The sequence below is a fragment of the Andrena cerasifolii genome, chromosome 1 (genome assembly GCF_050908995.1).
Source record: "Andrena cerasifolii isolate SP2316 chromosome 1, iyAndCera1_principal, whole genome shotgun sequence".
In the NCBI taxonomy this organism is placed as follows: domain Eukaryota; kingdom Metazoa; phylum Arthropoda; class Insecta; order Hymenoptera; family Andrenidae; genus Andrena; species Andrena cerasifolii.
Window position 1 is genome coordinate 26,049,963 of NC_135118.1, and position 27,241 is coordinate 26,077,203.

Sequence of the window (27,241 nt, forward strand, 5' to 3'; positions counted from 1 at the left end):
AACTTTTTAAAGCTTATCTTTTATCGCGGTGAGTGTGGATTTTTCGAGAATTATTTGTATGCAGTTTCGGAGACATAAAAAAGAAATGCAACTTTTGTTTAAACTTCTTCTCGATATCCCTCACCGTTCTCGAGATATTATACGATCAAGAAAACTGCATTTTGTAAGGGGTGATTTCACCCCCTAAAACAGCACTGTGGCACCAAGAGAAAATAGTTTGATGAGCTACTCTATTTGTACACAAAGTTGCATAATTTTTTTAATTTTAAGTTAGCGCGCTAACTTTTGGGAGATTTACAGACTATTTTACCTTAAGGGGACCTTCCGGTCTAGAGCCCCAAAAAATAGGTGATTTTTAGGAATTAATTAAAGGAAAACTACTGTATATAATTTAATGGGACTTTTTGCATTGTATTAAGGATGTCTTATATTATAGAAATATATTTTTTGTTTTATAATTAATCATTGCAGACGGCACTGGGGAGTCGTTAAAGTGGAGGCTTCAAAAAATTCATCCAAATCGGTGGGACCTGTATCTCCAAAAGTTATCATCCGATTCGACTGAAACATTTTTTATTTTGAAGAATATACTTCTGGCTAGCGAACAAACAAGACAAATTACAAAATGACTTTTTTTTAGAAAACAACGACACTTGAGGTTTGAAATCACTTTTTCCCTATAGTTTTCATGCTTTCAACGCCTTAGAAAATTATAAATTTTCAATTTGTTTTAACTTTTTCTGGTGTTCCCCAAGCCAGAAGTATATTCTTCAAAATAAAAAAAGTTTCAGTGGAATCGGATAATAACTTTTGGAGATACAGGTCCCAACGTTTTGAGAACTCTGTTTCGAGAAAAACGCGTTTAAAGTTTTACGTGAGTGCCGAGTGGCCGCCGGGTGTTACCTATGCATTTGCCTACAACTTCAGGAATTTTACGAATTTCAACAAATCCTTTTAAACACGTATTCCTAAAAGGTTAAACATTCGAAAAATGAAATAAAAAAATCTATTTTTAGACCGGAACCTCCCCTTAAATCTCCCAAAAGTTTAACCCAAACCAACTACCGATAACAGTTTTTTGCAAATATCTCCATAACTAAAGCCGAGCGATGGTAACATGTATAGGAAAAAGTTGTTTAGAATTTTAATTTTTACAATATATCTGAAGATCATCGAAATCCGTGCGGACTGCTCTTTTGTAAATAATTGCCATTAACATTTCTCGATAAATAATTTGATCGGTGGTGCGACCGTTACGATGGAGTCGTACCTTTCGATCAACGACCATATATCTTAACATTTAGATGAATATTTAAAAACGAACGCTGCACTATGATTCAGTTACTTACAATCGTCGCTGTCAATTGTCGCTAGTGGACGCGAAGTTTCAATGTAAATTAAGACGACAGGATAAATTCCAAGCGAACGTTGTAGAGTCGCTAAATTTCCTTCGCCTTTCTAATAGACGAAATACATACAGTTGCGGACGAAAGAAAGTTTACATACTTTAAAATCGCATAACTTTTTTAGAATTGGCCCGAACGACTTGACTTTTCTTGAAAAGCTATAAGGATTAGTTTGCTAAATGCCGTGTTTCGTCGTTTTGAAGAAAAAAAATACAATTAGTCGGAATAGCGGAAAAAATAGTAAAGGTCGTTTTTTAAAACTTTTTTTCTGAGCTGGTAATGAAAATTTAAAAACCTCGTCTGTAGAGTTAAGTAAGTTGTATACATGCTGAAAATTTCATCAAAATTAGTCAACGTTGCTCTGAACTACAAACGCGTAAAGAAAAATTCCCGAAATCAGCGATTTTCGACCTTATTCCGCGAGTCGCGCGCTCCGCTTTTATGATCGGTTCACCACTCGCACCCCAGGTTACTGTAATAACGTTCGAAAACAATGTCGACTGGTCTCGTACCCCTGATTTCTCGCCACCTGCGTGTAAAAACCACAATAACACCCCCTTTTGAAGTTATAAAAAAATTAGAAAAAAATTAAAACTGACTTGAAAATAATAAAAATGCACTAAAAAGTAAAAAATAAATTTCCCCCTTATTTAATCTACGACTCTCATAGCTTCTAAGTCGGCGCCTCGTCATTAGCAGTGTGTAAATCTGAGTCGCCATAAAAAATACTAGAATCGTAGATTAAATAAGGGAAAAAATATTTGTTTACTGTTCATTACATTTTTATTATTTTCAAGTCGGTTTTAATGAAGTATGTAAACTTCCTTTCGCCCGCCACTGTACGTCAGCTCCGATCTGAATTCATTCGAAGCGACCGCGGATTTCCGATAGCGCATAAGTCGTGACGCATCTTTCCTTTAATCCTGTGTACGTATTCTACACGCGCTACGGTAGAAAACGCTGTGTACACCGTTCGATAGCGAGCGGGTCACGATTCCCCGACGCTGATATGAGAGATCTATAAATTTGCAGCCGGAGTGTGTTACGCGACGAAGACCTGATTAGGACGATTAGACGTCCCAGGGGTATCGAAATCGAGCAACGTTCACGGAGAAACCGGCGAGAAACTTTGGTATGCGAGCGGCTGTTTGTTTCTCGGACGTTTCATGCTCTGTCAATTGGAATGATCAATTAAAACGTCGCCGCGCGGTGCGCGAGGAAGAGAGCACCCGGCCGAAGGAGGAGGATGCCGCGAACGTGACGAGGCTGGCAGATTAGCGCAGGAGAGAACGATCGAAAGGAGTGAGCGAGCTGCTCGTCGGGGCAGCGAGGAGCAAGGCGGCCCGAAAGATTCCAGCCAGGGGCAATAGCGCCAGCGTCATCGTCAGTGTAAACGACAGCGTCAGAGGACAGAGAGACGCAGTGTCTTTGCGGGAGTCGGCCGCAACGCCCTCGGGCTGCTCCCACGTGCAGCTTTCCTCCTTCGATCTAATATCGGACGATTGTTAAGTGAGTTCCTCTGGCTGGCTGCCGGCCACGGTGAAGGATATCGCAAGCATCGAAAGTAATGCGATCGTCAACGCCGGGCTAATAATATTTCAGCGAACGTTGGCAAACGGTGAGTGCGATGCCCTTTAAAAGTTACGATTAACTCAGGTCTCGCGACGTTTAAGAAAGTCGCTGCGAATGCTTCCGCGCTACGCCTGGAGGATTAAGCGTTGCTATATAAAATCTAATCCGCTAGCAGATTACTCGAGGCTCGCTAATTTTTACTTGCGCAGGTCGATAGCGTTGCGCTTCGATTGGATGTTAAAAACCGATGGAAAGTTCGGGGGCGCGCGTCGCCCAACCACATACCAAAAGGCACATGGGAATTAATTTCTTTTAAAATACAACCGCCGAGGTTCGCGCAGTGCCTTCGGCGCCGATTGAATGTTGATACAAATTGATACGGACAAGGTAAACACAAGTTTGCGCGCCGCTTGATCCTATCGAGTCGATAAAACCTGATGCGTCAGTGCAAGAGATGCTGAGGTCGGCGTTAAGGAAGGTATTGCGAAGAGACTGGGCGCGGCATTAATTCGTTAGCCTTTACAGAGCTGGGATTTTGTTATGGAAATTGTAAATATTGTTTACTTAATATTTATGTATACCACCAAAGTGGTCGGCGAAGTTTCCAAATCCTTAGGTGGCCACTGTAGAGCCCGGCCCTCTGAAGGTTAAAGGAGTTTGTCATCCGTTGCCTGTGCCGCTGATTTTATTTTCATATCTCGCGAACCATGTTTGGCAGGAAGCAGTTTTATCTGCCGCGTTGCGTCTATTGCAGCATCCTGTTGAATTTCTGCTGGAATGATGAAAAGTTGTAGGAAATTATAACGACGGTCGAAGCGACTAAGCGCTGTTGTTGGCACCTAAGGATTTTTTACTTTGCCTGATAAACACGAGTCAGCGTGGACGCGAGAAGGCAAGTGGCATCGTGTCGAGCCGCGTGAAACCGCGGCGGTGAATAATCAAAAAGAATTAAGAAACGACAATTGAGCGCGGCAATGGGTCTGGACGGTGAACCTACTGTTATACTTCGAGGTAAGTCTGCTCTCCAACTTTTCTTTTATCGCGGACGGGGGGAGTTTAGGCAATCAAGGTCGTTTCGCAAGTAATATCGCCGAGGGTACGGTGACTGTACCTAATATCGCCAGGCAAAAGTTAAGTCGCTGGCAATTAAATAATAATTGATATTTTTGCGTGCAGTTCGTTTCGAAGTAAAGAGAAATTATTCAGCTTTCGTGTGGCATAAGTTAGAATGGTTGAAACCTACAAATTTTTAATTAGGAATAAAAAAACGTGAGACATGCAAAAATCGGGTCCTGAAGAAAGTGTACCTAATATCGCCTGCTCAAGAAATATTGATGAATTCTTGTATATATGCGTTTTTAAAGTCATTTTCACATGTGCTTTTATTATTTCTTGCTGTACAAATGTTTTTTTTACACATCTTTGATTTTATTTTTATTACAAAAATTTAGAAATAGGATTTTTCAAATATTTTATTTTTTACATTCGGATGTACATATTGGAGAAATAAAGTTTATTTCGGCTGCACGTTTCATGACCCCAGCTGCAACGAACATTGCATCGAAACCATTGTTCTCCGGTAGGCGGTGCTGAGAACACGCATACTGCTAAAAGAAAAACGCTATTTTCATTGCGAAAATTATTTGAATCGATTTCATTCCTTAAGTACATCATTAATTAGGTATTTCTAGTAGATATTCTTGCATTCACAGAATTACTAGACTTACCTTCTCCGAACGTGATGTGAAATTGTGGAAGTCCAATAAATTTTTACACTATTAAGATTCACTAAAATATTCCTCTTTGCGTAATCGTTGATCACATGATGCTGCAATCACAGTATGTCTTCCTACATATGGTTAGGTACTAATTCAGTGCATAAACGATAAATTTTAGTGCTTACTTTGCGAGATGTAGCGAGTGGCGATATTAGGAACATGGGCGACATTAAGTACAGTCACCCTACATGGGCGTGAAGGGTAGGGGGAAACAGGGAACGTCACAAAACAGCTTTATCGAGAAAAATAAGTTTTAATACTCTAGTCCATCAGTAAAGAAACAAGGTTCAATGAATTTAATTTTCTTATATAATTTTCTTTATAAATAATTTTTTGTCTTACCTTGATAACAGAAAATTAAGTGGGGACGTTTCCTGTTTTTAACCAGTATACCAAAAAAGCTGCTAGGAGAACAGTGTAAATTGCAAAATGGTGTATTTTCTAATAAGGAATACAGTTTTTTTAATATATTATTTAAACAAAGGGAATTTTTTGGAATCTGTTTACACAGCTGCATTCCTCATTAGAAAGCACAGCATTTTGCTATTTACACCGTTCTCGTAGCTCCAGTAGTTTCCAAGATATTCGACCAAACACGTTTCTCACCCTTCGAGGGTCATTTTCACCCCTTCAACACGAACGTCGGCCGATAAAAAAGATACGTGTGAAATATTTTTGTAACCACTACTTTGTACCAAAGTCGCATCCAAGTCGGCCATTATCACTTCGATATGTTCCCCTGTAAGCAAAGTACGAAGTATTAGTCGTGAAACGACCTCAGTGTTCTTTTCTTTGGATCTCGATGAGAAAGGAGTGAACCGAGGAATGCGTTTGTCCGTAGAAGTAGTGCAGTTTTTAGAATGTCTGCGGGAGGTGAAGCTTCCGACCGCCTTGGAGAGTATTCGAGACAATTTGCTGGTACGATCAAAAGATACTTTGACCATGTCCATGGCGGAGAGGAGGGTGGAGAGAAGGTCGACGTCGCCGGAGCCTTACTTGGATATGAGCGCAGCTGGGCCGAAGGGTTTGCTAGCTGCTTCGAAAGCGGAAGTCGATTCCGAGGAATACGTGAAAGTGGAGAATAACTCGCCGCAGAAGCAACAGCAAGATTATTACGAGGCCTTCCAAACCGTTGGATCGACGACCAGTGACACTTTATCCGCCGCGAATCCCGAAACTAGCCAACACCCAGAGAAGCAACAGCAATTGGAAAATATATTAACGGACATTTATGCGAGTTTGTCAGCGGCGCAAACCGAGAACACATGCCAGAAGTGCGGCCCTCTTTACAGGAAAGAAGGAAAGAAGCTGTTCGTTTTCGAGCAATACCGACTGTGCTGGGTTGGTAAGTACGATTCCATCATCCTGCTTCTCGAATTTGCGCTAATCCCGCCGAGGGACGAGCAATTATTTCTTAGCGAACCTCGTAGGTTTGGTAGGGCGGCATTTGCTGATCTACGGAAATAATCGAGACAACCGTCCGTCCACGATCCTACCGATTCGCGGTTACATGGCTCGGGCCGCGCCGAACGCTATTGCCCGAGATCAACGAAAAAGTGAGTCCGCCTTCGAGATCTTTTGTCCCGGCAGTAGAACCTTTCAGGTAACCCCCGCTTCGGTGCAATTCTTGTCGTACAAGTGAAAAAAAAAGAAGGAACGATTACCGACCTCGATCGATATTGTTTCAGTTTGTCGCCAAGACCCCGCTGGATATGGAGCAGTGGGTAATGAAGATTTGCGAGTTGGGCGACGAGAAAAAGAATAAGAATAACGAGCATCCAAAGGCAAATGCAACTTTGATTGCCGTAGCCCTTGAAAGCGACGCCCCGCAATCCGAGTCCCGACAAGACTCGAATTTTCAAGAAGAACAATATCAAGATGTAAGTTCTCTGCTCGCCGATAAGGCAGCTCTCGAAGATTCTTTAATCGCAGCCAACGTTACTAACGGGGATGAAGAAAAAATGCTCACTTTGCCTCCGATCGAGGCGTCCCCATCCCCGTCCCCAGAAATCACCAATTCACCTCCTCCTCCGTTGCCAGCTCGTATCCCGCGCAGATTACCCTCCTTACCGGTCCACAGTTCGTCCTCTTCTTATCAATGCCCCGACGAGGAGGAAGAAGATATCTATCACAGAATCGAAGACGTGAAAGAGTCCATGCACTGCTACGGAAACGTTGATAAAACCTTTAAGGCTAAGTCCCCTGACAATCGCCCAGAGGAACTCGTCACCTACGACGATGTTGGCGCGAGAGCTAAAGCCGAGAGCAAGTCCAAAGAGAAACCAAAGAAGAAGAGAAGCAAGAAGAATTCCGAATCAACCACGAGGAGATCGACTGATACGCAAAATCAAATGATTTATGACGATGCCACTTCGATGGTCGCACTGAAGACCAATAACATCGCGATCGCCGATGAACAAGACAAACTTGTATCCTACGACAATGTTGAGGTAACTGTATTATCCCCCTTTTTTCTCCACTGTCTAACGATGAGCCCATTAACAGGATATGTGACATGGCAAATTTGTACTGTAAAGATGTTGATTTTTTTCAATGGATCTCCTACTTTTAAGACAAGTGTCTATAGAGCGGTAGTTTCGATAATAGGTCTGAGTAACCATGTACTCTTTTCGATCGCCTGTGTTTGTAACCTCTGTTATGTTTTCAATAGTAACGTGTCTCTACGATTTTTGATTTATCCTTTTTTTGTTAACAAATGGGTTTTACCCGTACAAGTGAATTAAATAAATAAAAAAAATAAAATTTCCACACGCTTTAATCTATTTCTATAACTTTTTCTATCTAGAGTTTGCTTTCGAACGTAAAATCGGCCAAGAGCCACGGAACGGAGAAGGCGGGAGAAACGGAGAGAAGTCTGAAAACGGACAAATCGGAGAAAAGTGTGAAAACGGACAAAACGGAGAAAATTGTGAAAACGGACAAAACGGAGAAAAGTGTGAAAATGGACAAAACGGAGAAAATTGTGAAAACCGAGGAGCCGGTAAAGTCGCCGCAAAAGAAATCGTTCCTGGACAGAGTGAGAAGCAGAAAGGATTCTCCACAGAAAATGGAGAAGAAGATGAAGCGCACAGTTGCAGCGGCGTCGTCCGCGAGCGTCCAAGAATCGGCAACTTTCGAGAACGTGACCTATATGATGGCCGCTCAAGAAGCTAAACAAAATTTCCAAGTGGAAGAATCAACATACACCTGTCCGCCTCCGCCTAGACCGATCTACGTGAAACCGCCGACGATTGCCGCCGACGCGATCGAGCAGCAAGAATTGTACGATGACGTGAGTGCCTGTCGCGAAAAGTATCAAGACGAGGATGCGTGGAAATTAGATGAGGTGAGATTAGCTTATTTCTCTGCCAACCAACATTTTCCTATTACTAAACTTAAAATAATACGCTCTAATGAATTTACAGGGGAGCCGGAGGAAGCTAAATTACGTTGCAGACGCTGGTCGAGTGGATGCCGATACCTTGGTGATGTGCGACAACACTGACTATTTGCAGCAATCGCTGCAAGATAACGAACACTATCAGACACCGCGCAGTGAATCGAATCAGCCTCGTAAATATGTCATTGCCGACCAACAAGAAGAATTGTACGACGATATCGCTATACTTGCCGACTTTACCGCGCGACAGAACGAGGTTTCTGGTAAAACAGACAGCGAGGATGCAACGAGGACCCAAGCTAGCTTGGAGAAGAGGTCGCGGAATCGGTTTGTTCGCGGGTTCGAGGAGGCGGGCGATTTTAAGGAGCAGCAGGGTTTGATGCGGATGAACACGTTTCAAAAGTTGATCAACAAGATGGAGAACTCTTTTGGCAAAGCGTCCGTCAAGATAGCGCCGTCGATGTTGCTAAGTAAAACGAATGTGACCAACGATGCGTAATAACAATAAACAATGAGAAATGTTTTCGATAAAATGATATTTACAGACCAAAGACAGTAGATTAGTTATTATGATAAACAGATTTGTATTGCATGGAAATGCTTAGCGTTTGTAATAATTATTCATTTCGTAAAATAAATAATTATCTTTTATACTTACAATTAGTTATTATGACAAACAGATTTGTATTGCATGGGAATGCTTAGCGTTTGTAATAATTATTCATTTCGTGGAATAAATAATTATCTTTGATACGTGTAATAATACATTACGTTTTAAGTATAAAATTGCGTTCGTGCAAGATTCTGTTTGCTATCGAACGCGAAAATCCCCCGTCACGCTTCGACGTGGACAAACTTCATACGTCGTCCGATTATAACGATCCCAAGAGTATGTATTTCGATTTATATAAATATGTACGCCTGATCTAACTATTCGCTAGCGACGTTCCCAATCGTTTGGAAGTTCTTCTCGTAAGCGTAATACAGATTATCAGAAACGTTTTTCATCCACGTGGTTGCGATCCATATGGAAGACTGGAATGTGTCGACGCTGTGCTTCTGAAATGCCTTCAGAGGAACACCCGTGTTAGTTTCTATGTAATTCATGAGTACATCGGACTCTTTCGAATACATCGGCAGAATCACGATGATTAACGTAAGTGTTAGACTGAGAAGAAAAAGCCATAGAACCATGGACACGAGGGACCAGCACGCGTTGCCTGCAACTGGCACGTTACAATCCCAATTAATCAATTAAATTAATGCGACGGAAGAATCGTAGTAATACGGTACGTTCAAAGCGTCTTACCTTTAGGTTCCTTACTAGAGTGTTTATGATTCTGTACCGATATTGGTGTTTCTACTTCGTTTCTATTCACTTCGCTCGGCAGGCTACCTCCATTTTTGTCCAAATTCTGTTTACTATCCTTCTCGATTTGCTTTTTCCTCTTCTTCTTCTTTCCCCCCTTTTTGGCCAGTGCGGCATCTGATTCCGCTTCCGCTAAAAGTAAGATTGTTATCAACGCATAGAACGTGACAAAACGTTCGAGGATTCATCGTTCTTGTTATTACTAGTAGCGATGTTTAATCTTCGTAATTTCTCTTCTTCGATAGTGATCTTTACGCGTGATAGATAGCTGACGATATTGCGAGCGCAAGCTTGACACTCGCTTAAATTACTGCAAGGACCAGCTACGCTAGCGACGGCTGGAGTTAGTGGATTCTCCTTCAAATCCAACCACCTTAAGTTCTTTAATTCGCTTAAACTGAGAGGTAACCTGCTAATCTACGAAAAAAATTATCTCTCTTTTAATCGAGTGGTTTAGGTTTAGATTCAGAGCTATTGAAATTTACGATAAAGCACAGATTCGACGTACCTGGTTCGCGTAAAGATCCAAATGCTTCAATTGTCTCAGTTCTCCAAAATTTTCAGGAATTTCCGTTAGCATGTTCCTGCTGAGATCTAGCTTACTGATTTGTTTCAGAGTGACAAAAGTATTCTAAAAAAGATTATTATTTATGAAGAAGTTGCGGTAGAAATAGATACAAAATAATACCAGGGGGAAGGAATAATACTCACAGGCAAGGAAGTTAACAGATTACTCGATAAATCCAAATGCGTTGCTTTCTTAACAGCTGCCTGGAAAAAGTAAAACGGATTCTGGTATTTGAATTTAATGCACACTCGTCGGTAAAAGAAATTAGGATAGGTCTGTGATATTTGTAATAGAAGCTAGGATAACCGAAACAGTTTATAAATATTTGACAGTAAATATTAATATGTTTTGACGTACGATATCTCGAACAGGCACTTCCTTCAGGTCGCATAAACTAAGATCCAACGTTTCATCTTTTAGTCTATTCTTAACGCTCTTCAAATTCATTTCGATGCTGTAGAAATCTTACGATTAATTAAATAATGAGACCGTAGAATATGGAAGACTTTTCGCTGACACTTGGCGCTTATTCTTCCGATCACTTCCGATTCTTCCTGGCGTCACCTGCTGGTGAAAAACATGTTATCGTAAACTCGAGTAAAGATAATAGTTGACCGAATGATGAAATATTGTTTAATCTGAACGCATTGAAATGATGGGAAGTTTCAGCCGCTACTATATATTAGATGAAGAACGAGAACGAGGAGAACGTTCAGCAGCTAATAAACGCACGTGGCATATACGATACGAACACCAATTGGCCAAAGAGGATAAGAATATAAGATCCTCTTATCCGCTTTGCAATTGGCAAAGAAAACTACCACCGCGGGAATGGTGGCACTAGTGTGGCGTAACAAATATGGACGACGCAGGTATACATCTATATACACGGAACAGGTCTGCACCGTTCAGAACGGTGCTCAGCACCGTAAGGAATCGAAAAAATGTTAATTGGCTTAATATTAATAATTTACAATACCTCCCTTACAATCTAAAATACATACATTTATTCTATATGTACGCATTTAGCGTGGACTTGGCAGGTTATGATTGATTGACACCAACTGGGTTACGTTTATCTTGACAGACTAGCAACCTGAACACAGCAGATTTTTGTCTTTTTTATGCTGCGTGAATTGGCGGTAGATTTCTTCACCCTTGCCATGCTCCCCTCTTGACTACACATGACGATGACGAAAACGAAGTAAGGTGAATGTCCCAATTTGTGTGTTTTGTTTTTAATTAATAATATGTATAATATTTGCGATTATAAATGGCAAGTTAATATCATCTTCATTTTCGCTTTCATCAGACGAATCACAGCTGCTGATTTCATTATCACTATTATTTAATAGTATCAAGGTTATTGTAAACAACGTTTCTTTGTCATCCATTTTGATTTCGCAGGAAACGTAGGAAAACCCGTTCCATTTTCGAGAACGCATGAACCTGCGCTGCGATCTCTGCACTCAATGCGTGAATCGGAAATTCGGAACGGACCCTTAGCATCCCTGCTTTAAAGTCCTTACTTGACCTTGGCATTTAAATTGGTTGTCTATGCGAGCGGGATATTCAAATCAAGTAAATCTAGTAGTATGTTTGTTATACGTAAATAGATGATGAACGATTACATTCGTTCAAAATATGCAACTGACAATGAGAGTGTTTAAGAACAGTGAATTAAGGAACACTTGAGAATCTTGAGAATGTTCCAAGAGAAATTCGGGTTCTGTGACGCGTGCATACATCATGATGGGTATGTAGTTGCTCTGTGCATCTACAGTCTACAGTAACCATGCTCAATCATGCTTTTACAATGTATTCGTGATCAAGAAAATTGACAAGTGGCGAACCATTTGGATTTTAACGGGAGTTCGTGAGAATCGGGAATCGAAGCGAGCCAACGGGCGAGACTTGTCATTCTTAAATTGATTGTATAACTTCTTACGCGATTCCAGCCTGCTTTCGGTCCACTCTTTCTCCTCTCGACTAAACGTTAATTTCATCTAAAATGTCCACACGGTATATGAAAAAAGTGTACGGAGGTGATGTTTTAATCGAGAAAGATAGCGAAAACGAGAGTGAGGTGGAGAATTCCATAATCGGTGCTGTAAAGTCCAAAACATTTAACGTATTCGATCTGGTACGTTTCGAATTATTTAGTAATACAACCTTCTTCTCAACAACACCCTCTAACATAAGTTTCCAGAATTTAAAAGATGTCGTCAAAGATTTCTCTTTAGCTCTACGAATATTTAATCCTGTTTCACCTATTACACATACATATGTACCACACGCAAATACATTTTTTGGTCACAGTTGAATGAAAATTCTGAAGTTGACGAGACAGAACATGAAGAGCAGCAAGTCGTCGAAGACAGTTACACAGGCGAGGCCAAGCGCAAAAAGAGGAAGAAGAAACGAAAGAAGGTAGAAGCTTCTAAGCCTCCACCGAGCGTCGAGTCTAAAGAGCTAGAAGACGTAGATGAAATTGAAAGAACAGTCAGGGAAGTGAATAGACTACTCGGAGAACCTCTCGCGGGTTGTAGTTCCCAAAGCACGAATGGCGCTCAATGGGTGGAGCAAAAGTCGAAAGAAGACGTTCTGTTGGTGCACCATAAACACTTAAATCCTTACAATGAACTGAAGAAGATTTTTGGTAGCAAAACGATACAAGCTGAACAAAAGTATGTACATATAATTTATTTAACGTAAGGGCGTAGAAAATAAGGGTTGTATTTAAATTGTGTGTGGCTAATGGTTCGCCTTAACAGCAATAGAAGAAATAGGGGTCGTTCTGGTCATTTAAAGAAAACCTGGCTAGTGTCTCCTAGGGACACTTGGCCGCCGATCAATAAGTCCGGTCTTTCGATGTCTTTGGACCACACCGTAGAGTCGACGCCTAACGTGCAATACTTTATGTACGATCACAGCCCTTCGTACAGACAAGTTCAATTAAAATTCTTGAAGGCCGTCGAAAGTTTAAATCCTGAAAGTATCGTTGTACGTTACGTTCTCATTTGTGTATTGCCAGAAGAACTCGTGAGTCTCGTGGAGTCTAACTAGCGACGTTCTGTTTCAGAACGTAATCAATGCGCACTCTTACCACGTGGACGCTTCGTTACAATTAGCCGAACTATGTAAGCTCAGCGAAGATCTAGCAATGGCTGCAGAGTTCACAGAACGAGCGCTGTATTGCTTGGAATGTGCTTTCCATCCATTATTTAACGTTACGACTGCTCTCTGCAGACTTGATTATAAAAAGCAACAGAACCGTGCGCTATTCATCACATTGTTCAAACATCTTACCTTCGTTGGCGGACGTGCGTGTTATAGGTAAACGCGAACTTATGAAACTCTTTTGTCGGCTGTACTTCCGAAAGGAATCGGTGGCCGATCGAGATGAACCATGGTGGGTATTACGAGGGGTGTGGAGAGACCCCAAATATAAAATTTTAGCTTCGGCAATTCATGCGTTCAAAAGATACAATTGTGCATTAAAGGGTACACCTTACCGATTTTTTTTTTAATCACTTTACCACGGTCCCCCCTCTTAACAATATTTTTGTTGACTTATACCGACACAACGCATTCCACTTTCCAACTTGTCCCGGGTATTAGTATTGGTTGGGGCTAGATTAGTGTCGGGGCGCGCGCCCGCCCGCGGGCGCGTAAAGCATGGTAGCGAACCGATGTGAGTTTGGCGATGCTAAAACTGAGATTGTGGTTACAAAATTTCAAAAACAAAAATTGGCAGGACGGGAGGGTTTCCGGGTAGGGAGGCCTGCACCAACATCTAATAAAAATTTCCAAAAAAAAGTTAACAATAATTTTTTATTAATATTTCGGAAACTAATAAATACCCGAAGCTACAATTTTAGATTTAGGGTCCACACCCCTCCCCCCAAACCTCATCTCGATCGGACACCGGTCCCTTTCGGAATAATATCCCTTTTGTATGCTGTATGTACAGTTTCTCTTTCAAATTTCTTACAAAGTGTTGCGTTTCAGAACAAGCTTGGAATTTTGTAAACTGCTTTTGTCACTCGATCCGGAAGGCGATCCTTTAGCTGTGGTCCTCTCTCTCGATCTTTATGCTTTAAGGGCGAAAGAATACGAATGGTTTATAGAATTCTGCGATCTCTGGGACAGTACAAGAAATTTAACGCAGCTGCCAAATATAGCGTACAGCTTAGCTCTGGCCCATTTCCATTCGGGCGATCGAACGGCTGCCAGTGAACTTTTACAAAATGCTTTAATAATGTTCCCAGGCGTGTTGATTGCTTTACTAGATAAATGTGGTATAAAAGCCGATGAGCAGGTACTTTTAAATTACATTCGGAATAATAACGAAAATGAAAGTTTACTTCGGATTTAAAGATCGATCGATACAGAGAATATTTTTCTAGGTACAGAGCCATGATTTCTTCAACAGTAAAGCAGCAGTTTCGACGCCGCCAGCACTAGAGAAGTTACAGAACTTGTATGTGGCACGTAGTTTCTGCTTATGGAAGGAGGCAGATCTTCTACCGTGGTTACAAGAAAACGTACACGTTGTGTTAACTCGCGTCGACTCTAAAGACGATTACGTTAAGTATTGCGAGGTGAAGCGGAGTAAACGTTATCAGGGGAAACTGCCAAAGAACATTCTGAGGCATATTATACTCTCTGACATAAAAGATGTTACTGTGAACGTTCAAGAAGTATGTAAAACTTTATACATGCAATTATTTGGTACGTTCAGGGCCGGCGCGAGGATGGTTGGCGCCCTTATGCAAGAAAATTTTTGGCACCCCCAAATTGTTGTACCGGTTTCCTATTTAATATGTTTTTCCTTTACGGAGTACAATATAAAAAATAATTATATTTACTTTTTTCTTTATGTGGGAGTTGGATTCTTTTATTACTAAGCGTGCGATATATGTATGTTTTTTTTAGCGCCCCCTTCAGCTGGCGCCCTTATGCGGCGCATAACTTGCATAATGGGTTCCGCCGGCCCTGGGTACGTTATATGTATGTACTCGCATACATATTTCTGTAACATTTCTGTATGCTTTTAAATTGTTCGTAGATACAGAATGTTGGGTCAGTGCTCTCACACGATCCTCTGCCACCCGTGGATAGTATTGATATTTACAAAAGACCTACAACGAATACAAGACCAAACAGATTGTATTTCAATCTTTTGTCTCTTGTCTTCTCGTCTTTGCTCCCGGACTTTAATGGAGAAGTTGCAGTCGTTGTCCATGAAGATGTAAATTTACTGTAAGCATACACATATAACATAATACTAATTCTAAGACTTTGTAACTAAAAGGAATGTACTTATTACGAGGAATTACATCGTAAAATTCTTTTAGTCATGAAAACAACGAACAAACTTAAGGTAAAGTGCCGTTACGACTATAGGATAACAAATCGAATTAAGATACGAAACTTTTACTGTCAATGTAATAATGATCATGGGAATTAATATACATGTATACATATTTTTCAAAGTTTTATGAAGATAATGTATGTACATTTCATATTAAGTAATATAATATTTATCGAATATTTAAGAGTGGACACCGTAAAGCGTAAACTTATGGGCTCCGTCGCTCTTTCTCTTCTTTTAGATAATGAAGCCTTTGAAACTTCATATAGCTTAGTTGTATTCAACATAATACAAGGCGGTCGTGTCATCACTGCTCGGCGTTTTTCTCGTACGATGGCAAGTGTGTGAAAAGAAATGAAAGAAGAAAAGAGTCTCGTCACATTTTCTACGCAACGATGATTCTATCAATTTTTTCAATGAAGGTGGCCTTTAATTTCTTAAATGGAAAGCTATATTTTTCTTTCTCTCATATCAAGACGACCGTGAAGGCGAATAATTCAACGATCTAAGGTATAGTGACGTTCAAAGTTATATGAGATCAGGAATGAATGAAATGATTCGGACACTTGATCAACAAAACATTCATGCAACTAATCGCGTTGCTTGTAACGAACGATGAAACTTTTTCGTCTTCGATTGTTTTAATACGCTTGCTATGTACGAGAAAAATGCTGGGTAGTAATAACGCGAGCACCATTTATAGATATACATACAAGTATAAGGTTGTGCAATAATTGTTTGTACAATCTTGTTACGATGAATCATCACTGTTATAGTGTTCATGGAACTTTTTAAGCAGTCGTATCCTATTTTGCTCGTTAAGAAGTTGTAAATACGTAAAAAGGTATATTTGCAATAATAAATAAACTATTGTTTCAAAAATTCTACACAGATGTTGACCTTTAATTACCTCTGCCGTTAAAATGCTAGTATTTTGCGCAGGAGAAAGAAAATCATTCCATGAAGATTGTTCGTTAAAAAACAATGATTATTTTTCCAATAGAATTGTTTTATGTACAAATCTATACAACTGCGTTATATATGTGTAATTGTTCTCGCCGTCATGGTTTCAATTAATCTTCCTTGTAGCTTTATTAAATACGAACAACTGTTCTTACATATTAATGTGATAATCAATGAGTACGTAAACATGTGTCGTGTGCGTATGCTAGCGTAATACTGAGCGTTTTCCTGTAACTGTCTTAGTTAGTAGTTACCTTGTTAGTAGAAACACCCATTCCATATCGAATTTAACATCACCGGAAGTGACGGAGAAAGTTTTAAATCAAATAAATCGTTCACAGTCGCGAACGACGTTGAATTTTGACCATCGGTCCATATAAATGTTCTGTTTATTACAGTTGCATTTACTTTACAGTATACTGTGAAATACGGGGTTGTAACGGCAAATTCCAGGGCCGTATTCCTGATAAGCTTTTTTCGTGTGGCAAACTCTATAAAATTCAGGGTCACTTGCTAATAACGCACCGCCGTACCATACCGCCCAGCGTTGTTTGTGATGCGATATAACATGAACGTCTACAGGCTTCGGCTAAAATAAAACACGTAATTGCAGTCTACTCTAACATTTCATGAATTTCAGAAATCAGAAGTCATGCATAAAGGTCGTCGTCCAGTAGGCCAAAGCGCGGCGACCAAAGTGAATTCTTCGTCCGAAGCGAAGTTTTCGATGAGAATATTTTCGGGTCGTTTCGGGTCGCTGCTGTTCTGTCATATGAGCAATGTGTGACGACGAATTTGTTATAGACGGAATATTACTGATGCAAACATCTACCGTTAGAATGTCCGCACAAGAGAAGAGAGCTGGGTGCTTTTAGTTAAATAGCATACAATTCCTTGCATTAGAAACATTCCGTCTATAACAAATTCGTCGTCACACATCGCTCATATGACAGAACAGCAGCGACCCGAAAATTTTCTCAACGAAAACTTACTGGGCGACGGCCTTAAAGCATGCGATACTAACTACAGCTTACCGTAATATGACTTCCACTTAATGTTTCACTAAATTTAAGACGAGCATCAACGATTCGCTTTATATCGCGTTGCAATCGTCTACCAAAGTCCTTGAACATCGTTGAACCACCTGATAGCACGATGTTACTGTACAATGGCCTCCTAACGTCTATCGGGCAATTTTGTATCATATCATCCACGATCTCGTTTAACGGTGTCGTGAAGTCCGGATTAGAGAACTAAGAGATACAATAAAATGCATAAGACGATTGCGCGAGCACAAGCGCAGAATTCTATTTCTATAAACTTCAATTTAAACAGACATACCTCAGGGTGGAAAAATATCTCCGGTCCAAGAAACTTTTCGTATCCAACGTCTACGACAAAAGGTTGCTTGGTAATACTGTTCACGCCTTTGTATTTCTTTATTTTCGTAGGATCACTGTCGTATTTAGCAAATTCTCTCGCAATGTCGGGACATATGTAGCAATACTTTTCCTTTATCGCTTTAGCCGTTTCCAACGACTGTTCGGGTGGTATTCCGATTTCACGTTCTCTCAGCAGACTTTGTATAAAATAAGTAATGTCGCGTCCAGCGATAGGGATGTGTTTTATGCAGCTTCCAATGACACATCCTTCCGCCTAGATGACAAAGCGAACCGGTCAATATGAGAAAGTTTATTTTCTACTTCATTGTACTTACAACTGGAATCACGTGCGTTACTCCGTCCCCACTGTCGACAACAACACCCGTTAATGTTCTATCCTCGACGTTTTTAGCTGCCCAAGAGGCAGCTAATGCCAGCACCGCTTGTACGGCTATATAAAGGCCCGGTACGTTAAACGATTCAAACATTATCTCCGCCGTGTACTCCCGATTCTCGGGCGTGTTTAATGGTGGTTCCGTGAGTAAAAAGTAATGATCTTCGGGCTCTGCCCTGAGGTATTTGAAAATGCATTGCTGTAGGAATTTTTCCATTAAATCCCAGTCTTCTACTAGCCCGTGCCTAACTGGGTACTAAACAGAAATCGAGATATTTTATAGCGACAGTGAGAAATTACAGAATACTTTAGAAAGTGTAACATATGTTTAAGCAATGCCATTGTGTACATTGCTGTTTGGCGATATATACTTTTACAGAATATCCAGTGGCATCGAAAGCTTCATCGCCGATGTAAGCATCTAAATCTTCGACACCTTTTGTGATTCTTCTGGTGTTGGTATCTCCAACTTTTGCTGTTTCTTTAATAGCGATCGCGGATGGTATCATAAGCTGTGGATCCTTATTCCCAGCGAAACCCAGTTTCGTGTAGCTATAAAAATGCAAGCGATTGTACTTTGTTCTTCCAATAGAAAACTAACAAATAACGATCGCTTTAATAGAGTAATGTTAAATATTTATATGAATATAATAGTATGGGAAGGGAAGAATGAATGTGGGGAGCGAAGAAGTAGGATATAGATAACGTTAGTGTAGAATAAGTTGACAGCGAGCGAGCGAGCGAAAGAGGGGGGGAGAGAGAGAGAGAGAGATGCATAGGGAAAGGAAAAAAGAGGATTGAAAGGTAGACGAGAGTATGCGATAGAAGGCGACATGGGCGGAGACAGGAAATTGAAAAACTTAGAAGGAGAAATGTACACATAGATTAAGTGTAAGGAGTACTTTTAAGTAGAATTAAGTAAAAACAGTGAAGCGGAAGGCCTTGTAATCCCAAGGGGAGTCAATAAAGATATATACATAAGAGTATACGTATCTAATTTATTAATTTTTATATGACTAGAATTATTCTTTCGTAAATATAGAAGTGTAAAGATTTATTGTTTACACAATAACAATTGAACATAAGAAAATAATGAAACTGTGGCGAACAATATTGAATAAGTATGAGAAATTTTCTGTTCATTTCGGAGTGCCTATCTGACGCATAAAATGTCATGTGTCATAAATTAGTCACGTCCTAGCCTATCTATTTCTCTGCCGGGATTAAATAATTCTTAAAGCCGAAATCTCCTTACCCTGTGCCTACATCGATTACACAGGTGGGAAGGCGGCTCATCGTGTCCTCTTCGTCTCGGTCGTTTTACAGATTAATCCTAACGGCGTACACTTTAACCGAGACTTTGAGAGTTATTACTTGCCAGTTGCGATCAGTTGCAATTTGCAGTAAACCACACCTTACTTATAGCGATAAAGGCTTTATCATAAAGCAGTAGCGCACTTCAGACCGTACGCTCAATACGCGAACTTTACGACAATTTACATTGCAGTGGTGGGTAAATCCCTAGAAAAACAAGTTATTTACGTTTCGTGTAAATTACATGTAAATTATATAAATAACGTAACTTTAACATAACCAAAGTCATAAAACACATTTATTTCATCTGCTAAAGTATTAGAGGCAGATAGAAGGACATAAAGCCAAAATAGTATAGTTATATAACCATTTAGGATAGGATAGGGGAAAAGGGAACGGAAACGAAAAAACAGAAATAGAAAAGAAAAGAAGCGGGATAAGAGGAAAAGTTTAATTTACATAGCTGTAAAGAGTGCTGGTATGTATATAGACAAAGTATGCACAAGATGTTATAATTTTGATAAAATGTATAGACTATACAAAACATTATAAAGTACAGTACATTTATTTCCTCATTTATGTATGCGACTTTTTTAAGCATAAAGGCACGGTAATAGGGACAGGGCACAATAATGGGACATCTATCCTAATATATGTATAGGTATATACGTATATTATACAATGCGTATTTTATATACCCACCACTTCTTTACAGTGGTGCAGTGAAAATACACTGCAATGAAAATACATATTTTTTCTAATACACCTCCCTTTTCAAATTGTAACTATTAAATTACCATGTTTGAAGATCAATTCTGACTCTAACTTCCTTACAGTACGGACTTGTTTTTATCATTTTAGTTTTTTCTTAATTATTATTTTAAAACATATCCGCAATCGGTTTTTTTTAATTAATTTTTTTTTATTCATTATAGAACATCAAAATAAGGATTTCTATTATACTGTTATACAATAGGTAAGCAAGTATATTTCAGTTACTTATATGTGTCACAAGCATTTATTTTTTAATCCATGTACATAAGATGATTATACTATGAGAAGGCTTATAAAGAAATCTTTAAAAGTGTTAGACGTCGGACTCTTGTTACATGAAAGTAAAAAAAACATAATCGTTGACAAGAACATTTTAATTTCAAGTATGACTAGCCGAAATGGATTATATTACGTCCAAGCGGTCCTCGAATTCGGACCCACGGTCCATCCATTAATGGTTTCTGTTGAAAATTCTGAGCAAAGAAATGAATGAGTTTTATATCATCGCTAAATTATCGCATTTTTATGTAAATAAAGTACATACTCCATAATAAATAGGAACAGGAATTGGTCCAATATAACGCTCTGACGGAAACCATTGTTCTCTAGGCCTATCTCTTTTTCTGGATCTGTCTGTTTCCCTCCTGTTCCGAGAATGACCTCTGGGCCGCTCTCGATGTTCTCGGTAAGATCTCACACCATCTTTCCGCTCTCTACTATAATCTTTCTCCCTATGTAAATAATGTAATAGTCTGGTAAAATACAATTGGAAGAAATGTAATGTACACGGATACATGAAAGTGTAATAATTACTTTTACCTATCACTTCTGTAACTTTGTTTATATTGATGCTTAGAATCGACATACCTGAAAGAGGGTAAACAAATTAGCAAAAAATTTAATTTCCTAAACAATTTTAGATTATACATTAACACATTTATGTTTAACTTATGTTTATATTGCAATACTCTGTGTAAAATCTAGGCACAAACCTGGGGTGACGGGACCACGCGCGCCTAGGACTGTGATTTTGGGTTCTTGTAGGACTCAAGGACGCCGAATGCCTTTTCAACGTTTTCAACTTGTTTTCTACAAATTAAAGTGTCCATATTTGCGAAACAGAAGTTGTAATAAATCTTAGCAATTTGAAATAATAAACATACCTGAATTTTCCAAATTCACAGTTACGACAGTACGATGTTCCTCAACTTCTTCTGTTTCACCTATTGCTCTCTTTATTTCTTCTCTATCAAATATCGGCTTGGATCCCTCTCCTACGGTTAAGTTTAGTAAATTTAATAATAGAAAAGTAATCGTATGTAAAAATCGGAAAAGCATTTAAGCCGTACTAGGAGCTGTGACAGATCTTGAAGATATTAACGTCGCTACTCAGATAAACAGACTCGCTCTGAACAGTTGTGAGCACAGTCATTTCGTATTGTCAATTTAAAATTGGTTAAATAAATTGTTAATTTATATGAGTTTATATATTAAATGTATGTATAAATTTATTTTTCTTCCTCAAAAATAAAACTCTGACTCTAAATATTCTATAGCAACTGATAATTTTTAATTTATAATGTAATATTTTCTTTTCTTTTTCACATAGCGTATACAAATCGCAATAAATAATTTTTCAAAAGAATGTAGCTAAATTCTTGGAATGTTACTCATTGTCTATTACGAATTCATTACAAAAATGTAAACATATCGATACGCCTTTCAATATAATTCAAATAAAGTAGTTTAATTTGTGTGTAGAGGACTCATGATTCCCCAATAAAATCTTCCGGGATGGTTCATATTTCCCAGGACGATTAAGTAATCTTCCACTTCATTGAATCGCAATATCAAGCTTTCGTGATATTCACTCTATATATATACAATGCCTTGGAAAGCATACTTTTCAAACCAACTAAATTAAGTATACGAGTACTCATACTTTAAAAAGAAAGTACCTATTTTCCAATTCTAGTTATTTATTTAATGCAATAAAATGTAAGCTGAATAAGAATAAGAAATACCACACTATGCAAAAATTTTGAAAAATTCTAAGGTTTAATTTCTGACTTCGTTTCCTCCAATGTTGGAGCCTAATATTTAATGTTTTACCAGTTGTTTAATGTGTCTTCAGTTGTAGAATGTTAAGATTTAAAACATCTTCCAAGACGCGAAAATCTTCCAGTTGGTCTGCTCTTAGTATATAAAGCATTTAAAAAAAACACTTATTTGGACATGCACACATCCCCAAAACCAGGTCACAAGGAGAATGCACAAAACATGTTTGAACTACGTTTTCGGGGGAAAAATTAATTTGTACTAAAATATATTATATTCATTATAGCAGTTAAAATAGCTGAAGCATAATTCTTTGTGCAAGCTCGTAAGAAGAAAAAATATTGTACATACAGCAACAAGCAGGAGATACGTTAAGCATAGCAATCTTAAAATAGTCAAAGTAAAAAAAATTGTGCTTACATATTGCACATTATGTGATCAATACAGCGATCCAACGTTGTATTCCAAATTTACTATATCCTGGGTGAATCAAAAGCACGTTATTAATTTTATGAATAAAGTGAGAAAATTCTTGAACATTACAGGGGACGCAGTATGACTGTAAAGTCCAGAATCTTCATGACTGTAGAAATCAGTGACGGGGATTCCATTCTTCAAATGTAGCACTTGGTAAAGTGAAAATGTAGAAATATTTATCTAGACGTCGATAATACATTCAAACAGAAACTAAATGGATTCTAAAAAGTGGAGAGTAATATCTCACAGAGAAGAGACATTTTTACATTAGAAAGCATACAATGTTCTCAAACTTCAATTTGTTGATCGTGATTTTTATAAAACCTCAGATTCATCTTCCGCGCTGAGCTTATTTCCCTTTATGGTACTCGTTCGCTGAATGACTGAAAATTCTCAAGAAGGTAAAAAAGCAACACGTTACCCGCTCTTCTTTTAAGCACCACATCTTCCTTGTTGGGTATGTCCCGCTTGAGTTCATTGGTAGATACTCTTCGAGGAATGTTTCTACGAATATCTACTTTGATTTTGCGAAGTTCTGTTGAACTAATTTTTGTGCCTTCAGATCCTCTAAATAAGGGCATTGTACCACTCAATGTTTCAAACCTAAAGCGCAGAATAATATTATTTGTATATATGATTTAATAGATTTATACTTGAGACTTACTACAATTTAACATTTATTACTTCTTGAAGCATATTGTTTTATAGTATACAACTGCATTGAAAAATTATATCAACTAAATTCGATATTTTTTACAAGTTCAAGTTAACACTTCATCAGTGTACTTTTCTGGATATAGCCAAAAACATATTTAATTTAAATATATCTGTCCGTAGATAAGACAGGAAATTCCACGACCCGACGATGAAATGTTAAAATTGTTCTTTGTCTATGAAATCCTCCAGAATGGGACACTGTGTCTCCTTCAACAGTTAATAATTAAAGACAGTTTATACTTACGTTTTAGAAAGTACAGTATCTTCAGGTCTATGATGCGCAGAAGTTCTTCTATATCGACTAGGTGGAGATTCACTTCTACTCCTACGAGGTCTGTCGCATCTTCCTTTGGGAAATGCTAAACCCATATTACGAGCGCGTCGCATCTCATACTCCATAATCATTTTTCTTTTCAGTCTATTATGATTGTCCATTTTTTCTTGTTCGATCATCCATTCGCGTCTACGTAGTCGCCTCTCTTCTTCCGTTCTTGCACGTAGAACCGCGTCACTATCTTCATTATGCGAGGACTTAGGTTTTTCATCATCATACGAATTCCTCGATGTATGCCGTTTCATTCCTACAACGTAGCAGAGATAGATTATATTACGTATCAAAGAATTTCTTACTTGTTTAGCCAAACGCAAAATTTGAATAGGTTTGTACTTTATACCGAATTGATGTAAAAAAAATTACCTCGTTATCACGCAGAAAAATGACGAGCAATTTACGGAATAACTAGTAAATAAAAGCATAAGAATTAAACGTATGAGTATTACTTGTAAACTTTAAGAAGGAAACGCCTCGCACACGCGCTCACTTTCCCAAATGCAGCAAAGTGCAGCCAATTGCACCCAGGGTACCTGGCAACATCTTGCAGAGCCGGATGTTTCGCGGAGGGGGAATGGTGATAATGTGTGCGCGAGACGTCACGGCGGGAGAAAAACCGACACCACGGCCAATCAGCGTCGACAACATATTTCCCGGCGACGCTGGTTGGCCGTGATTCACTTCGCGTTTGCACCACTTGGCTGGCTTGACGCTGGCGTCGGTTCACGCAGCATTACCACACTCCTGTAGGTGTTTCCCCCCTCCACCAGGGATTTATTCGTTGAGAATTTAATCGTCGAATTATTCGTCAAGCGTTTGATGTTCAACGTCGAAAAAAGATGTTCATCTTTATTTGTATCTCTAACCGGTGGTTTATCCGACGTCAAATAATTTTCTAGCGCGTGTTCGAGCCGTTAGAAATACATTATAAAGGAACAGGTCTCGGACACAACAGACACGACCCAAAATATTTCGTTTACATGATCGGACGACCGGTAATGAGTCGCGAGATATATTTAGTATCATCCAATCATGAAAATTTCAATTTCTATGATTTTCGTTCCATTTTTTTGGAAATAGTATCAATAAGAAGCTAAAATACGGCAAATGGGGATAGTTTTAACAATATCTTAATTGGTACGTCTTACCCCGATCGTTATTCAAGATAATATATATTCAAATTGGCTACTATTAAAACTAGTGCGATGTATGTCGTGTTTCGGGTTATTTCCATTGGGAAAACTTCAATCTATTGGTATAATTTTCAACAAGACAGGATAGAATTTACGAGACAACCTTAGGCCCGAGACAGTGGAGCGAGTTCCCAAACGGTCATTTAGCGGTCGTCAACTTAGGCATTGAGGGTATTAGAAATAAAGTCTTTCCGAGAACTGCGTCGTGGCTTGAACAACACAGGCTTTGGATAACTGCGATGCCGAGAAGCATTCGTGAATGATGCTGGACGACGCAACGTTATACTTTATCGGAGGAACATAACATTTTAAACGCTATCTCCTGCGTTTTATTCTTTTATTAGTCTTACACGACAGAAATGTCCGCGCAACAAAACTCGTTCGTCTACAGCATGCAAGACATGTCTTATATATACCGATTTCCGCGAAGGAGATAATTTGAACTTATAATTGTTCATAATTACGTATCTATCTCTTCTTGGTGTTTAGAAAATGTTGGAATTCTTCGTAAACTTCTATCACTGCTTCTAGGTACAACACGTGGTACAATCACTTTGAATTCCGTGTCGTGTTACACCTGTGCGCTGCGACGGTTTAGCTCGGAGTGTTCGAGACAGTCCGAGACCTACGCCACACACGCAATTGGTGGTAAACAAGTACAATCCTGACCTATCACGATTTTCGGCAACATAGCGCAGCCTATCTGATATTACCATTATACCGCCAAAATTAAAATTGTTCATGATTTGCCTTTCAATAAATTCAAATTCAAATCTAAATTCAATGCCTATTTTAGTTCACCCTTTCTGTCCATTTATGGGGTACTAACTTTACTACTCGGCTACCGAATTGGCTATTGGCATTTTCTTATTTCTGCTACGCAATCTGGTGGCAAAAATTAAAGCAGTCTAATCGGGTTAGCTGTCACATGTAATTGGCAGTATTGGGAATTTCGACTGTTTGATGATTGATTTTGTAAAATTTAACAGACTATTTAATGACAAAAACATTATTGCACTGTTTCAATACTTGTGTGATACCAGTCCTGTAACGCGATTGACCCGATTACAGAGCTTACTGTAGTAGATGGCGCTCTCACAGTATTTTCCAATTAGATCCATGGGACGAACGTTTGCATTAGATATATGTACATAGTGGCGCGACCGTACTTGATTGTACATCTACCCTGGGTTTATAATTTATTTCTGCTTTTAGAACAAATATTAAAATAATTAATCCGATGTATTTCATACATATAAAATAGTATAATGGGTTTCTTAGCATTAGGACATCTACTTTTATTCATCTTCGTGGTAAGCAGTGACGTTTTTATGTACTTAACCTATTAAGTCTTGTTGAGTACGTGTCGGAATAAATGAAATTCCTTCTTTGTTTACTGTATAAGTTCGGCATGGAAAACAATATGGTTATATGCATTTGCCTCACTTTTGTTTTCAATGAAGTGACATGTAAAACTGATCACTGTCTTTCAGGTGAGTATCGTGAGAGCCGACTTTTCGGCCGACGATTGTAAAAGCTTAGGTTTTAACAAAGCCAATTTACTCTGCTCTACATGCGAAGAATTTAATAAACGTGGCTTGACAGAAATATGGTAAGTGAATACCCTAATACACGAATGTAATGTGACGCCAACTCTGTTCAGGGAAAAGGCAAATTAATGATTCATTAATTATTGCAGGGACAACTGCAAACAGTGTTGTTTGAACGACGATGATTACGATACATCTGGTTTAAAACGTTATCCACGCGCTGTTCTCGAAGTCTGCACATGCAAATTCGGTGCATATCCACAAATTCAAGGTACGACAAATTATTGACGAACACGGCCTGGATCCTATGTGTACATAAATTCTTATTGCTTTCAGCTTTCATAAAAAGCGACAGACCAAGTAAATACAAAAACTTGCAGATTAAGTATGTGAGGGGTCTAGATCCAATAATTAAATTATTGGACGAAGATAATAAAGTTGAAGACATTCTAGACATACATAAATGGGATACCGATTCTGTAGATGAGTTTCTAGCAACTCACCTTTCTACGGATTAACTGTAATAGCGACAATTATATATATTTGCATTTTATCCTGTTATGTACTTTAAGTGGAAATAATTATGTTCTCTGTATAACTTTTATTCCTCTATTGCTG

At 38.9% G+C, this 27,241-nt stretch overlaps 6 protein-coding genes and 3 long non-coding RNA genes across 23 annotated transcripts; 5 read left to right on the forward strand and 4 right to left on the reverse strand.

The window, feature by feature from the left end:
* The first annotated feature begins 2,513 nt into the window (after nt 1-2,513).
* Nucleotides 2,514-8,816, forward strand: LOC143372856 (uncharacterized). Of its 3 annotated transcripts, none has more exons than XM_076819469.1 (8): nt 2,514-3,024; nt 3,188-3,489; nt 3,625-3,989; nt 5,598-6,101; nt 6,187-6,359; nt 6,445-7,206; nt 7,563-8,102; nt 8,182-8,816. In XM_076819469.1, exons 3-8 carry the CDS (start codon nt 3,953-3,955, stop codon nt 8,653-8,655), a joined length of 2,490 nt encoding a protein of 829 aa, XP_076675584.1. In that variant the 5' UTR covers nt 2,514-3,024; nt 3,188-3,489; nt 3,625-3,952; the 3' UTR covers nt 8,656-8,816. The 3 variants fall into 3 exon arrangements, with proteins under 3 accessions (XP_076675584.1, XP_076675594.1, XP_076675600.1); XM_076819479.1 differs by having other exon boundaries at nt 3,188-3,456; nt 3,697-3,989; XM_076819485.1 differs by having other exon boundaries at nt 3,188-3,456; nt 3,733-3,989.
* On the reverse strand, nt 4,244-5,887 carry LOC143372910 (uncharacterized). 7 transcript variants are annotated; one of them, XR_013086388.1, is made up of 5 exons: nt 5,753-5,887; nt 5,099-5,495; nt 4,882-4,988; nt 4,706-4,806; nt 4,244-4,582 (listed from the first exon to the last, which is right to left on the reverse strand). It is a non-coding gene; the product is annotated as an uncharacterized LOC143372910 (long non-coding RNA). The 7 variants fall into 7 exon arrangements; XR_013086387.1 differs by having other exon boundaries at nt 4,249-4,585; XR_013086392.1 differs by having other exon boundaries at nt 4,257-4,585; nt 4,706-4,827.
* LOC143372898 (uncharacterized) lies at nt 8,676-10,837 on the reverse strand. The gene is made up of 6 exons (XM_076819525.1): nt 10,451-10,837; nt 10,237-10,296; nt 10,034-10,156; nt 9,729-9,942; nt 9,466-9,657; nt 8,676-9,382 (listed from the first exon to the last, which is right to left on the reverse strand). The coding sequence occupies exons 1-6, from the start codon at nt 10,538-10,540 to the stop codon at nt 9,087-9,089; spliced, it is 975 nt and encodes a 324-aa protein (XP_076675640.1). The 5' UTR covers nt 10,541-10,837; the 3' UTR covers nt 8,676-9,086.
* Nucleotides 10,838-11,704: 867 nt separating this feature from the next.
* Nucleotides 11,705-16,357, forward strand: Nulp1 (Nuclear localized protein 1). 3 transcript variants are annotated; one of them, XR_013086385.1, is made up of 9 exons: nt 11,705-12,236; nt 12,413-12,780; nt 12,868-13,096; nt 13,176-13,429; nt 14,105-14,414; nt 14,503-14,796; nt 15,165-15,358; nt 15,454-15,611; nt 15,712-16,357. XR_013086385.1 is itself a non-coding variant. In XM_076819494.1 (8 exons), exons 1-8 carry the CDS (start codon nt 12,105-12,107, stop codon nt 15,476-15,478), a joined length of 1,806 nt encoding a protein of 601 aa, XP_076675609.1. In that variant the 5' UTR covers nt 11,705-12,104; the 3' UTR covers nt 15,479-16,357. The 3 variants fall into 3 exon arrangements, 1 of the variants encoding a protein (XP_076675609.1); XR_013086384.1 differs by having other exon boundaries at nt 15,454-15,607; XM_076819494.1 differs by having other exon boundaries at nt 15,454-16,357.
* A 434-nt stretch (nt 16,358-16,791) lies between these two features.
* Nucleotides 16,792-19,652, reverse strand: Arp3 (Actin-related protein 3). Its single transcript, XM_076819512.1, has 6 exons — nt 19,465-19,652; nt 18,581-18,761; nt 18,151-18,465; nt 17,775-18,089; nt 17,468-17,686; nt 16,792-17,022 (listed from the first exon to the last, which is right to left on the reverse strand). The coding sequence occupies exons 1-6, from the start codon at nt 19,503-19,505 to the stop codon at nt 16,843-16,845; spliced, it is 1,251 nt and encodes a 416-aa protein (XP_076675627.1). The 5' UTR covers nt 19,506-19,652; the 3' UTR covers nt 16,792-16,842.
* Nucleotides 19,653-19,823: 171 nt separating this feature from the next.
* Nucleotides 19,824-20,983, forward strand: LOC143372982 (uncharacterized). The gene is made up of 3 exons (XR_013086401.1): nt 19,824-20,001; nt 20,459-20,499; nt 20,907-20,983. It is a non-coding gene; the product is annotated as an uncharacterized LOC143372982 (long non-coding RNA).
* On the reverse strand, nt 20,542-25,760 carry LOC143372949 (uncharacterized). Of its 5 annotated transcripts, none has more exons than XM_076819658.1 (8): nt 25,538-25,760; nt 23,794-24,130; nt 23,254-23,435; nt 21,461-21,571; nt 21,290-21,386; nt 21,117-21,164; nt 20,842-21,049; nt 20,542-20,770 (listed from the first exon to the last, which is right to left on the reverse strand). In XM_076819658.1, exons 2-8 carry the CDS (start codon nt 24,126-24,128, stop codon nt 20,687-20,689), a joined length of 1,065 nt encoding a protein of 354 aa, XP_076675773.1. In that variant the 5' UTR covers nt 24,129-24,130; nt 25,538-25,760; the 3' UTR covers nt 20,542-20,686. The 5 variants fall into 5 exon arrangements, with proteins under 5 accessions (XP_076675773.1, XP_076675766.1, XP_076675758.1 ...); XM_076819651.1 differs by lacking the exon at nt 25,538-25,760 and adding an exon at nt 24,247-24,711; XM_076819643.1 differs by lacking the exon at nt 25,538-25,760 and having other exon boundaries at nt 20,543-20,770; nt 23,794-24,708.
* Nucleotides 22,223-22,715, forward strand: LOC143372988 (uncharacterized). Its single transcript, XR_013086402.1, has 2 exons — nt 22,223-22,382; nt 22,413-22,715. It is a non-coding gene; the product is annotated as an uncharacterized LOC143372988 (long non-coding RNA).
* A 434-nt stretch (nt 25,761-26,194) lies between the features above and the next one.
* Nucleotides 26,195-27,235, forward strand: LOC143372973 (selenoprotein F). Its single transcript, XM_076819690.1, has 4 exons — nt 26,195-26,386; nt 26,567-26,685; nt 26,773-26,894; nt 26,960-27,235. Exons 1-4 carry the CDS (start codon nt 26,342-26,344, stop codon nt 27,139-27,141), a joined length of 468 nt encoding a protein of 155 aa, XP_076675805.1. The 5' UTR covers nt 26,195-26,341; the 3' UTR covers nt 27,142-27,235.
* The last annotated feature ends 6 nt before the right edge of the window (nt 27,236-27,241 follow it).